Raw genomic sequence first — 13,102 nt, forward strand, 5'->3', positions numbered from 1 at the left:
ACAGCCTTGAACACCAGTGCTCATATGCATATTTTTAGATCATGGCAGCTCTCCTCCCCCCATCTACTTTTTTGGGTTCTTCTGTGGGTCCCCGTTTTTGTCTCCTACTCATTGAGTGTGACTTCCTACTCTGTCCTCTGATCCTTGGACTCAACACTCTCTAGATCCTCACTTCACACTTCCTTCAAGTAGCCATGGACCCACAGAATGTTGTCCTAGAAGGGATCTTAGAGATCCTTGATCCAACTTACCCTTCACCCCATTTTATGGACAGAAAACCTGAGGTCCAGAAAGCTGAGGCAACTTGCCTGTGGTTAAGTTATTAGAAGCTGAGCTAAAACCAGGACCAAGTTTTCACCCTGTCTCACTGGTTTAAAACCGGATTTAAAACCAGGCTGCAGGTAAAGGACATGTTGTCCTGCTAGTACCTCAACATCTTTTTCAGGCTACTGAGAAAACCTCATGGAAGCCAAAGATAAGAAATCTTTGTCCTCTGCAAGATGATCTGGGCCTCCTCTTGCCTATTCTTGAAGAGACATCAAAAAAAGGGCTTACCTGCTTTTTCTCTTAGGGCACCTGGATGCAAGCTCTTGGAATCTTCTTTGTCCTACTCTCTACCAGGTAAGTTCCTCTCCTCCTTAAGTTTCAGATGAAACATATCGTCTTCCAAAACACCCTCCCCACCTTTTCCAGATGGAGTTAGTCCCACTCTGTCCTACTCACACATTGTTCTTTCTAGTCCTTGCCACACAGTCTTGCACCTGCTTGTCAACCCATAGGCTTCCTCTGCTCCCAGGCATTTCAGAAGCAGGGAGCTTGCCTTTGCTTCTTTGTATCTGTTGGGAACAGGCCTTCAAATCTGGCCATAAACTGGCCCCAAAACTGACCATAAACAAAATCTCTGCAGCACCGTGAAGAGAAGAAAGATGAAAGAGCTTTTTGTGGTGTTCACGGTGGCCATGATGCCCACGCTGAAGGTTGTGGGTTTACTGGAATGAGGGCAAGGAATACCTGGCCCACCCAGGGCAGAAAACCGCTTAAGGTATTCCTAAGCCACAAACAACAGCATGAGTGATCTGTGCCTTAAGGACATGTTCCTGCTGCAGATAACTAGCCAGAGCCCATCCCTTTGTTTCCCATAAGGAATACTTTTAGTTAATCTATAGAAACAATGCTTATCACTGGCTTGCTGTCAATAAATATGTGGGTAAATCTCTGTTCCTGGCTCTCAGTTCCCAAGGCTGTCAGCCCCGCTTTCCCACTCCACACTCTATATTTCTGTGTGTGTGTCTTTAATTCCTCTAGTGCCACTGGGTTAGTATCTGCCCCATGCCTTACAGAGCACCTTACATAAAGTATATAGAAAGGGCTTGATAAATGTGGAATGAGTAAATAAATGGGAAGGGGAACAGGATCCCAGGCACAAATGTGCCTTCACATTTGAAAAACTACTGAGCAGCTCTCAGAAAAGAATACCCAGACGGTTGAAGGGGTGCTCCTCCCAACCTTGGCACCAGCATCAGGGAAGCACTGGGGGCCAGGCGCCTTCTCTCTGCAAACCTGTCCTGGACCAAAAAATGGCTGGGGCTGATAGCTGTTGGGTTCCTCCAAACAACGAAGACGAACTTCCTTCCGTCATCCTGGGCCTAAGTGGGACATCTTCCTTGCCGTAAATTATACCATTTTGGGCCAGTGATTGTTTATGGCAGTAAGCAGGAGAAAAAGTCGGGGTCAATCATACCCCTTTGCAATGCTGGACTCTGGACAAGTACTCATTACATTCTCAATGGATGCTCTAGAATCAGCCTGTGGATAATGAAGAGCCAATTTCTTCTGGGAACGTCTTCTGCTATTCAGACTTTAGGCTAAAGGGATGAGTCAAAGGAAACCAGCCTAAGCCATGGTGACAGCCAGCTTCTGTGCCTTGCAGCAGAAGAATATTCGAGCAGGAAACCTCCCCTTTATGTGGCAGGAAGCTGCAGGGGATTAAACAATGGTATGGGCTCCACAAAGAATGCTATGGGTTCCACAAAGAACGAGGGGGCCCCTATGGCACTGTTAAACACACCCTCATGTGCAAGCTGTGTCATGAGCAAAATGCTAGCAGTTGTGCTGGCAGGCCCTGTTCATGAGACCCAGGCATGAGTGTGATCCACAGCCAAGTGGATCTACAAAGAGCTACTCTTTCACCACCACAGAGGGCCACACCAAGGCAGGAATCTCCCACTGAACAGGAAGCTGCTAGTTGTATTAGCTTCTGAAGGCTGTCGTAAGGAAGTCCCACAAACTGGGTGACTTAAAACAATAGAAATTTATCATCTGGCTAGGTGCAGGGGCTCACACCTCTAATCCCAGTACTTTGGGAGGCCGAAGCAGGAGGATCGCTTGAGCCCAGGAGTTTGAGATCAGCCTGGGCAACATAGGGAGACCCCCCCCATCTCTACAAAAAAATTTTTTTAAAACTAGCCAGGCATGGTGGTGCATGCCTGTAGTCCGAGCTATTCGGGAGGCTAAGGTGGGAGGACTATCTGACCCCAGGAGGTCAAGGCTGCAGTGAGCCATGATCATGCCCTTGCACTCTGTCCTGGGTGACAGAGCAAGGAAAGAAAAAGAAAGAAAAGAAAATAAAGAAATATATTCCCTGACAGTTCCAAACCTTACAAGTATAAAATCAAGATATTGGCAGAGACGTTCTCCCTCTGAAGCCTCGAGGGAAAAATCCTTCCTGTCTCTTCCTAGCCGGTAGCTCCCAGCAATCCTAAGCATGCCTTGCCTATGGCTACATTACTCCAGTCTCTGCCTCTGTGGTCACATGGCCTTTCTCCCTGTGTGTCCTCCCCTCTTCTCATAAGAACAAGTTGGCCAGGTTCAGCAGCTCACACCTGTAATCCCAGCACTTTGGGAGACTGAGGCGGGCAGATCACCTGAGGCCAGGAGTTCAAGACCAGACTGGTCAACATGGCAAAGCCCCATTCTACTAAAAATACAAAAAGAATTAGCTAGGCGTGGTGGTGCACACCTGTGGTCCCAGCTACTTGGGAGGCTGAGGCAGGAGAATCACTTGAACCTGGAAGGCGGAGTTTGCAGTGAGCTGAGATCATGCCACTGCACTCCAGCCTGGGCATCAGAGAGAGATTCTGTCTCAAAAAACAAAACAAACAAGGAACAACAGTCACTGAATTTAGTGTGACTTTACTTAACTAATTACATCTGCAAAGACCCTGTTTCCAAATAAGGTCATATTCTGAGGTTCCACATAGGCATGCGTTTTAGAGGGCCACTATTCAATCCACTAGAGAGGCCATCTTTTTTTTTTTTTTTTTTTGAGGTGGAGTCTCACTGTGTCATCCAGGCTGGAGTGTAGTGGTGTGATTTCAGCTCACTGCAACCTCTGCTTCCCGGGTTCAAGCGATTCTCCTGCCTCAGCTTCCTGAGTAGCTGGGATTACAGGCACCCACCACCACACCCAGCTAATTTTTGTATTTTTAGTAGAGACGGGGTTTCACCATGTTGACCAGGCTGGCCTCGAACTCCTGACCTCAAGTGATCTGCCCGCCTTGGCCTCCCAAAGTGCTGGGATTACAAGCGTGAGCCACCATGCCTGGGCAAGAGGCCATCTTTTGTATCTTTCCAGTTTGCTTCCTCTCTTACTCCAGCCCATGGGCAGCCCCAATCTAATGAGCACACTGCCTTCCCTGCTCCCCACTTCCTCCATGTCTTTGCTTTTCCCCTAGCCCAGGTTAGATCCCGCCACCTAACACTGCAACCACCCCACTGCATGCCCCTTGATCCCTTTCCGCCTCTCACTTCACTGTGCTTACCTGGTTTATTCAACCCTCCACTGACTTCACCTCTGCACCCAGCCAGCTGAACTTGGCTGGGAAGCATAGACATCTTACTGGACTGGTCTCACTTCAATTTCCTGATCGCAAACTCTAAGTGTCCTCACATGGCTGCCTGGACATCTTACCACATTTCCAAGACATCTATCCCAAAGCTTTCCTGGATCCTGGTCTGAGATGACCACGAATTAACCAGCACAGTCAAATCACTTTACCTTTCTGAACTGCCACCTATTTTGCATCTTGAAAGCTTCCAACATCCTTTCTTTCTCATTGTCCACTAATGACCTGGCTTCTTATTTCATTGAGAAAATAGGCGATTAGAAGACAATTTCCACATCTTTCCAACTCCAAATCAATCATCTACCTGTATCTGTTGCCTTCTCTCCTGCTACAATTAGTCACTGAACTATCTGTGCTCCCCGACTTGAAGCCAACTCTTCCACATTTGCACAGATCCTATCTCCTGTTGCTACTCAAGTTTTGCCTCTGCGATTTCTGCCTCTTTATACGTTCATCATTTTCCCCCTTTCTACTGGATCATTCCTATCAAAATATAAACAGGCTAAAATATCACCGAGCATTTTAAAAAACAAAACTTTCATTGACTCCACAGTGCCTCCTACAGTTACTGCTCCATTTTTCCTGACCCTCTTGGGAGCAAACTCCTCAGAAGAATAATTTTTACTCACATTCTTCACTCTGCCTCTGATTCTCATGCTTCTTCCAGCCAGCCCTCTGCCCCACTAGTCCACCAAAACTGCTCTTGTCAAGGTCGCTAAAGATCTTCATGTTGCAAAATCCAGCGGTCCAGCCTCAGGTCTCTTCTTACTCAAACTCTCTGCAGCATTTGTTCATTTAATCCCTGAAACACTTTCTGCTCTTGGATTCAGCCTATTTGAACTAAAGCGTAGCTGCTCATCCTGGCATTTGCAAATAGAAGTAATCACCAAAGAAACTTCTCTCGGCCGGGCATGGTGGCTCATGCCTGTAATCCCCACTTTGGGAGGCAAAGGTGGGTGGATCACCTGAGGTCAGGAGTTCGAGACCAATCTGGCCAACAGGGCAAAACCCCTTCTCTACTAAAAAAAAAAAAATTACAAAAATTAGCCAGGCATGGTGGTGGACGCCTGTAATCCCAGCTACTTGGGAGGCTGAGACAGGAGAGTCACTTGAGCACAGAGGCAGAGGTTGTAGTGAACCGAGATAGCGCCACTGCACTCCAGCCTTGGCAACAGAGCAAGACTCCATCTGAAAAAAAAAAAAAAAAAACTTCTCTCATCCTATCTTCTTATAATACATGAACCCTGGCTTTGATCAGGCTTTTTTTTTTTTTTTTTTTTTTTTTTGAGACAGAGTCTCGCTCTTTCACCCAGGCTGGAGTGCAGTGGCACGACCTCAGCTCACTGCATCCTTCACCTCCTGGGTTCAAGGGATTCTCCAGTCTCGACCTCCCAAGTAGCTGGGACTACAGGAGCACACCACCATGCCTGGCTAATTTTTGTATTTTTAATAGAGACAGGGTTTTGCCATATTGGCCAGGCTGGTCTTTGACTCCTGACCTCAAGTGATCCACCCACCTCAGTCTCTCAAAACGCTGGGATTACAGACGTGAGCCACTGCACCCAGCCGTGACCAGGCCGTTTTAATAGAATCACAGAACTTGGAGCTGGAGGAGACCCTACATATAATTAAATCCAACCTCCTGATGTTGTAAGAAAGGAACTTGAGGCTCAGAGAGGTTAAGTGACATGCCTATTGTCACACAGCTTGATAGTGGAGCCCATGCTCAAATCCAGATCTGTTGATTCAAAATGGTTCAAGGTTCCTCACTGTCCCTCTCTGGCTATGACAAGCTCTTCACAAGTCCCTTGTAGGAATGCCATCCTGCCTCTCCAACAATTATAATGTCACTTGGTCAAATCCTACCAAGCTTCTGACTGCATCTAACACTGACCTATCTCCTTTCTGAATATCAGTAACCGCGTGCGTGATCCACTCTTCCTTCCTTGTGATGTTTCCATTAACATTTATAAATGGCTCTCCATCATAGCTCCAGCAATGTAATCATTCCTGGGATGTATTGTGTCCTCTTTCCAGAAGCTCAGCAGCAATATTCCTGCCAACTGCCCTTGGGTGCAGTCACTTATGATAATGACACTTGCCTACATGGCTTCTGTCCACCCACTCAGTGCTGAAGAGTTGGCAGCCCTAGAGGACCTGGTGATACAGTCAAGTTTGCCTTTGGCATCCCCAACTGTGCCTTTCCCCAGTGCATATCAATGTCCCTTCTTCCTCCAGGCTCCCATACTCTTCTCTAGTACCACTTCTCTCTACCAAGCAGAAGAGAGTGGGCTATCAGTCACTCAGATATCAGATGTCACCAGATCTGCAGGTCATTGTCCCCTCACCTCCATCACCCCGCTTTGTCTGCACCTTGCCAGGGAGGGAGATCCTTGTTAGAACTCCCCAGTGAAGGCAACTCCTAGGAATGGCTGAGGAAGAGGAGCACTTGCTGCTCACCCTGGCTGGACTGGGATCTCCTGGCTGGAACACAAACCCCACTTCAGCCCCTGGCAGTCCCCTTTTTCCAAACATTCTCCCTCTCCACTCATCTCCTCCCGGGTTCAAATGATCATTCCACCTCAGCCCCCAGAGTGGCTGGAATTACAGACGTGAATCACCACACCCAGCTAACTATTTTTATTTTTTGTAGAGTTGGAGTCTCCCTGTGTTGCCCAGGCTGGTGTCAAGTGATCCCAGACTCAAGTGATTCTCCTGCCTCAGCCTCCCAAAGTGCTGGTATTTCTGGCATGAGCCATGGTGCCTGGCCTCTGCCTTTGATCCTCATTCTGCTTTTCAAGATGAAGTCTTGTTAAATGGTGGTACTGGTTAAGCCAGAATTTTATTACTTTGAGCCAAAGGTCATTGCCCAAGCACAACAAAGGGCTAATATCATATTATCTTCAGTGTAAGCTAAAAGGACAATGCAGAACAGGAAAGAGTAAGTTTTGAAGCAGGAAAACAGGTAATATTTTGGAGATAACACATTTTCTTAGCTGGAATGTAGAATAATTTGTTTCTGAATTTCTAAAAGGTTAAAAGTTTTATAAATAAATGCTTGTGTCCTACTGAAAGCAATTCATTACCCCACCCCAGTTCCTGGGTAAATAACACTAAATGTGCCCTAAGAATTTTCTAGCACATTCTAATACATAGACCAGAGCAAAGATACCACGGAGGAACCTAAGAGGCAGGGATGCACATGCAGTCCTGGGGGCAGTTGATGAATCAGGCCGTGAGCCAGTCTAGAGAACAAAGCCCAGAGAGCTGTCTTCCTCTGGGCAACATCACGTTCACCAGGCGAAATGTACAACTGCAGCATTTCTCAAGTGAAATCTGCCTGCATCAGGCTCTCCATATGGACCGGGGACTCCCCTCCACATGAGCTGTATTAAACTCTCTGGAGATGGGAGCCAGATGACTGCACGTTTAGAGATCTCCCTTGATGAGTTCACTGTGTCTAAATATTGAGAATCACTTGCTTATGATGAGCACTTTGATTTTCCTAAATATCCTAGAAAAAAATTGGACTAATATAATCAGTTTACTAGACAAAGCCACTTGATTAGAAACCCAATCCTGGAAACACGGCCTGCAACAATCTTCTGGCACAAGGATCATTTTCCAGTTCAGCTCTGACCAAGTCAGTCCCTTGTCATGGAGCACCTTTCATGGAGCCCCATGGTCTTCCCATCAAGGACAAACGTCTCAGCCTAGCACCTACAGCCTTCAGGAACATGCTTCCCTTTCAACACACTTCAGAACGAGCCAGGAGCTATGGCATATTCACTAGTGTTCCCCTAAATGCCCTTCCTTTTTTTCTTTCTCCCTTTTTTTTTTTTTTTTTTTTTTGAGATGGAGTATTGTTCTCTCGCCCAGGCTGGAGTGCAATGGCACAATCTCGGTTCACTGCAACCTCTGCCTCCTCGGTTCAAGCAATTCTCCTGTCTCAGCCTCCAGAGTAGCTGGGATTATAGGCACATGCCACCGTGCCCAGCTAATTTTTCTATTTTCAGTAGAGACAGGGTTTCACCGTATTGGTCAGGCTGATCTTGAACTCCTGACCTCAAGAGATCTGCCCGCCTTGGCCTCCCAAAGTGGGGATTACAGGCATGAGCCACCACACCTGGCCGAGAGAAGTTTCTTTGGTGATCACTTCTATTTGCGAATGCCAGGATGAGCAGCTACGCTTTAGTTCAAATAGGCTGAATCCAAGAGCAGAAAGTGTTTCAGGGATTAAATGAACAAATGCTGCAGAGAGTTTGAGTAAGAAGAGACCTGAAGCTGGACCATTGGATTTTGCAACATGAAGGTCTTTAGTGACCTTGACAAGAGCAGTTTGGGTGAACTAGCGGGGGCAGTGCGCCCGGCCCCAAAATGCCCTTCTTAAAAAATTTTTTTTAAACCATATTCAATGGCCACCTATCATTCACTCACTCATTCATTCACTCAACCAACCAAGCATTTATTAACAATTATGACTTCTCAAAGGCTGTGCAAGGCACCATGAATACAGAGTTAAAATGCACAGCTGAAAAAGTACTTTCTGAAAGCAATTGTTTCCTGTATAACAATTTGGTCAATCCTCTCGGGAGGAATGTATTACATTCAGCTCTGGACTATAGTTATTCATGTTTATCTCTTACCTTCCTACTGAACTGCAAGCTCCTTGGTGGCAAAACAATGGCTTTCTCACCTCTGTATGTCCCACAGTCAGGTGTCATTAATGTTTTCTGAACTAGATCAAATTTAATTTTAAGGCTGGGCTTGGTGGCTCATGCCTGTAATCCCAGCACTTTGGGAGGCTGAGGCTGGCAGATGACCTCAGGTCAGGAGTTCAAGACCAGCTTGGCCAACATGGCGAAACCTCATCTCTACTAAAAATAAAAAAATTAGCCAGGTGTGGTGGCGGGTGCCTGTAATCTCAGCTACTCAGGAGACTGAGGCAGGAGAATCCCTTGAACCCAGGAGGTGGAGGTTTCAGTGAGCCAAGATCATGCCACTGCACTCCAGCCTGGGCAACAGAACAGAAACTCCATCAAAAATAATAATAATAATTACTTTTAAGCAAATGACTTTCGGATTCATGGAATGAAAGACATTTGAAGCGGTGAAGTCTGGCTATGAATGAGTTTTTGCATGTCTATGTTTGGACAGAGCGCAAATTTAGCAGATGGTGCTTCAAAAATAGACATGAGATTTCAAAAATAGTTTCTTCCAGCTATGGGTAGGTAGGCTGTAGTTAAGCAGACTGACATCTGGCGAATTAAGTTGCCATGGTAACAGGTTTTCAGGTCAAGCCTGGAGACTGGGTCAGCCCTCCCCTCTGTCACGGGAACAGTCTTCCAGGGGAGTCAATGAAAAGAACATCTTTGACAACACACACTTTCAGTCAAGCCACCAGTGCCCCAGGGTCTCTACCTTTTGTCATCTTCATATAAAAGCTCTAAGAAAGCATTCCTTAAAAAGAACCCCTCAGGTGTTCACCTTCTGTGATATGTGATCATAACTAGCTTTTTCAAATTGCAAGGGCAAATTTTCCTAAAAATATTCACTTTTGTGTTCCAGCATAAATATTTCTAATATCCCCTCTGCAGGAGCCACTATGTGGATAAGAACCTTTAAAATCAATAGCAGAAGTTGCTGGCAGTGGTTATCTCAGGAGGATGGGACCAAGAGATTTTCACTTTCTGTGTCATGTATCTCTGTGATGTTTACATTTTATTAAGCAGAGTTTTTCTTTTTTTTTCTTTTGCTCAAGGAAGGAAAAACAAGCTTAAATTGTAAGAATCTGAAAATATATAAATTAGAAGAAGCAGACATTACTTTTATATAGAACAGTAAAGTTTTAGGGTTTAAGAGTCAATTGAAGGGAGGCCAGCTGCGGTGGCTCATGACTGTCATCCCAGCACTTTGGGAGGTCGAGGCAGGTGGATCACTTGTGGTCAGGAGTTCAAGACCAGCCTGGCCAACATGGCAAAACCCTGTCTCTACTAAAAATAAAAAAATTAAAAGAGAGTGGCACCCTCGCCTTCTCTCTCATTTTCCTCCTCTCTGATCATGTGATGCTGGCTTGCCTTCCCCTTCCTCCATGAGTGGAAGCTTCCTGAAGCACTCACCAGAGGCACAGGCTGGCACCATGCTTCTTGTACAGTCTGAAGAACCATGAGCCAAATAAACTTCTTTTCTTTATATCTTACCCAGCCTCAGGGATTCCTTTATAGCAATGCAAACAGACTAAGACACTATGTTAGGGAAAACAAATGTTTTCCCTTGAAGCATCTAGATAGTTGAGGCTATTAGAAGTTTTTGTTTGGTTTGGTTTGGTTTGTTTTAACGCTGGAGGAAAGTTTCTCTTAGCCAGATTAGGAAGCCGACACACAGAATGCCACCCTTGACCCAGCCCTGGCAAATATTCATTTTATAGAACAAAGACAGCACTTCCAGATCAAAGAGCCGGTTTATTTTTTGTAATAAAGAAATTTCATACCACTTCTCGGCCTTTTGGCTAAGATCAAGTGTAGAAATTTCACTTTGTCATCTTGCACTTAAAAATAAAATTGCCCTGCAGACACTGCTCATTTGCAGACCAACCCTTGGTGACCTTCTTTGTTTGAAATCCAAATACAAGGAACCCAAGTTTTGGTTTATTTGTCTTGATTTCAGACTTCTGATTTCTAGAACTGCGAGAGAATGTTTCTGTTGCTTAAGCCACCCAGTTTGCAATAGTTTAGGACAGCAGCCCTAAAACTAACAGGATCTAGCTTAGGAGAAATGACAGAATGAAGAAAGATGCCCTGATTTTTCCAATTCAGAGGCTACTCCAAATAGCCCATCAATGAGGGCTGCCTTGTGCAGGCCAGAAAGCGCTTAGTGCCCTTCCCACACAGATACAAATGCTGGTGACAACAGTCATGGGCAGGGGAGGTCCAAGGGAAATGGGTGGAACTACTTGGTTCTGCACCCTATGGTGTTATTGGTGCTGGCTTGTGTCCTCTGTGTTTCGTGGTTTTTTTGTTTTTTTTTTTTTTTTGTCATCACTGCTGTGGAAGCAAAGGGAGCCATGATATTCTTGAGTCACTGCAGGGCATCTGCAGTGCTGAGTGTCCAAAGCCAAGTAGTATGCTCAGGGTGCTGCTAGGAAGAGGGTGAAGGGCAGAGCATACTGCTGATGTGCCGGGGCCATCTCAGTCTTGTCACCAAGAGGAAGCCGGCTAAACCTCACTGGAAACTCACAACTACTTAGTCAAAAAATGGGCCAAAACATTCATAATGGGTGCATAAGCAGGGGCAGGGGCTGCGATCAGGCTGAGAAAGATGAGAAGTGCGGTGGGAGTGGGCAGGGCAGGCAGGGATGGTGCTGCTATGGGCTACTGTAGAGTGAACCCTTGGGTGGCCGGAGAGCCGAATTCCGAACCAAGAGAAGCAAGGAGAAGATGGGCCCCAAGGAGCCACCACACCTGGCTAATTTTTTTGAATTTTTATTAGAGACAAGGTTTCACCACGTTGGCCAGGCTGGTCTCCAACTCCTGACCCCAGGTGATTCACCTGCCTCGGCCTCCCAAAGTGTTGGGATTATAGGCATGAGCCACCGTGCCCAGCCAGGAGGGAGAGTTTCAAGGAAGCAGGTGAGTGTGGTGAGATAAGGGGCCCCTCCCTTCCTGGGGCACATGCTGAGACTGGGGTAACAGATGGGGCCCTTGGTCATGCATCTTAGGGCTGAGGAAGGGACAGAGACACTTTTAGCATCACATCATCCTGGGAAGACACTGAGAGGGGGTCAGACTCAGCTGCATGAGAGGCCTGATTATCCTGTAGGCCCTCCCTCCCTGAGCCCTCAGCCCCAACCCCACCTAGAGTGGCACCTGATGGCCCTGAATGACTGGCAACCCCTGTCAGAGACCAAGGACAATGCGGGTTATGCTGAAGAGAAGCAATTGTTTAGAGGACCTGGGGCTGTTTGGGGACAAGATGGGGCCAGCATTATGGGAGAAAGAGAAGGAAGCTCCAGTCGAAGACCACTCCCATGAGACTGGTACTGACAGCAGAGACTAGAGGTGGCACCTTTGGGAGGTGAGGAGACACATGGAGGAGAGCACAGGGGCCAGTCCTTGAGCCAAACAGCCTGGGGACACTGTATGGGGTGGAAGCCACGAACCTGAAGCAAAGCCCTGGGACATTCTGCTGTAGCCCACATGTGGTTTTTGTGCGCACCGTGAGGTTGCTCAGTAAAGGGCTGGTTCACCCTTCCCCTCTACCTTGAAGGGCATTCTGTAAACAATTGCAATGTCTCAATTCAGGCAGCCCCACCTGCCTCGCAGGGCCCCTGTCTGGGTGGGCAGGGAGCTACAGGCTTGTGATCAATGGCAGGTTTTTTCTAGACACTCTCCTGTGTGTCTTTAGCAGCCTCCCCTTGGGGGTGGCTGGACCTTCAGAAGGGTCAGCTTACCTCCCATGCCTGGCACGCTGGGCCCACTCGGGTCATTTGGATGTGGAGCAGAAGGCGGATCATAGCCGATCACCAAGTCAATGGTGGCCTGGGTAGAAATAATTCGTTGCAAATATTATCAGTGCAGGGCACCAGCATGTTATAGACTCAATGCAAGCGACTTCAGCAGGAGCCAAAGTCTTGGAAGGGGTAAGAGATAGGGAGTAGGAAAGGGAGGCTGGAAAGGGGAAGGGGGACACAAGCTCAACTGTTCCTATCCTTCCACTGAGAGCCAAGGCGGGTGGGGAAGGAGCTCCCTGTCTCAGGTTGCCAAGTGTATCCTTGCTAAGGTGCCACCTCATCAACAGAGTAAAGTGACAAGCAGATGTGAACTTGTCACACACCTCCATCCTAGACTGGAGATGCCCTCCCATCACAGAATTACAATTACAGAGGCTCACTGTAAGTGATTAATTTATTTGTTTGCTCATTGCTTATTTCATTATGAATTGCTGAGATTTATTTTCATGCTTCTCTTTAAAGAAGACGTTTAGGGCCGGGCACAGTGGCTCATGCCTATAATCCTAGCACTTTGGGAGACCGAAGCAGGTGGATCACCTGTGGTCAGGAGTTCGAGACCAGCCTGGCCAACATGGCGAAACCCCATCTCTACTAAAAATACAAAAATTAACTGAGCGTGGTGGCAGGCGCCTGTAATCCCAGCTACTCAGAGGCTGAGGCAGAAGAATTGCTGGAACCCAGAGGCGGC

General features: G+C 47.0%; 1 protein-coding gene across 4 annotated transcripts in view; it reads right to left on the minus strand.

Moving 5' to 3' along the window:
• MYOF (myoferlin) overlaps nt 1–13,102 on the minus strand; it is a 175,547-nt gene that overhangs the window by 106,637 nt on the left and 55,808 nt on the right. For all 4 annotated transcript variants that reach the window (XM_033224721.1, XM_033224716.1, XM_033224736.1 and 1 more), the window contains exon 5: nt 12,355–12,442. In XM_033224721.1, the coding sequence (XP_033080612.1) occupies nt 12,355–12,442 (88 nt within the window). The remainder of the gene's footprint in view (nt 1–12,354; nt 12,443–13,102) is intronic.

Source organism: Trachypithecus francoisi, unplaced genomic scaffold (genome assembly GCF_009764315.1).
Source record: "Trachypithecus francoisi isolate TF-2019V2 unplaced genomic scaffold, Tfra_2.0 Contig01436, whole genome shotgun sequence".
Taxonomy (NCBI): Eukaryota; Metazoa; Chordata; class Mammalia; order Primates; family Cercopithecidae; genus Trachypithecus; species Trachypithecus francoisi.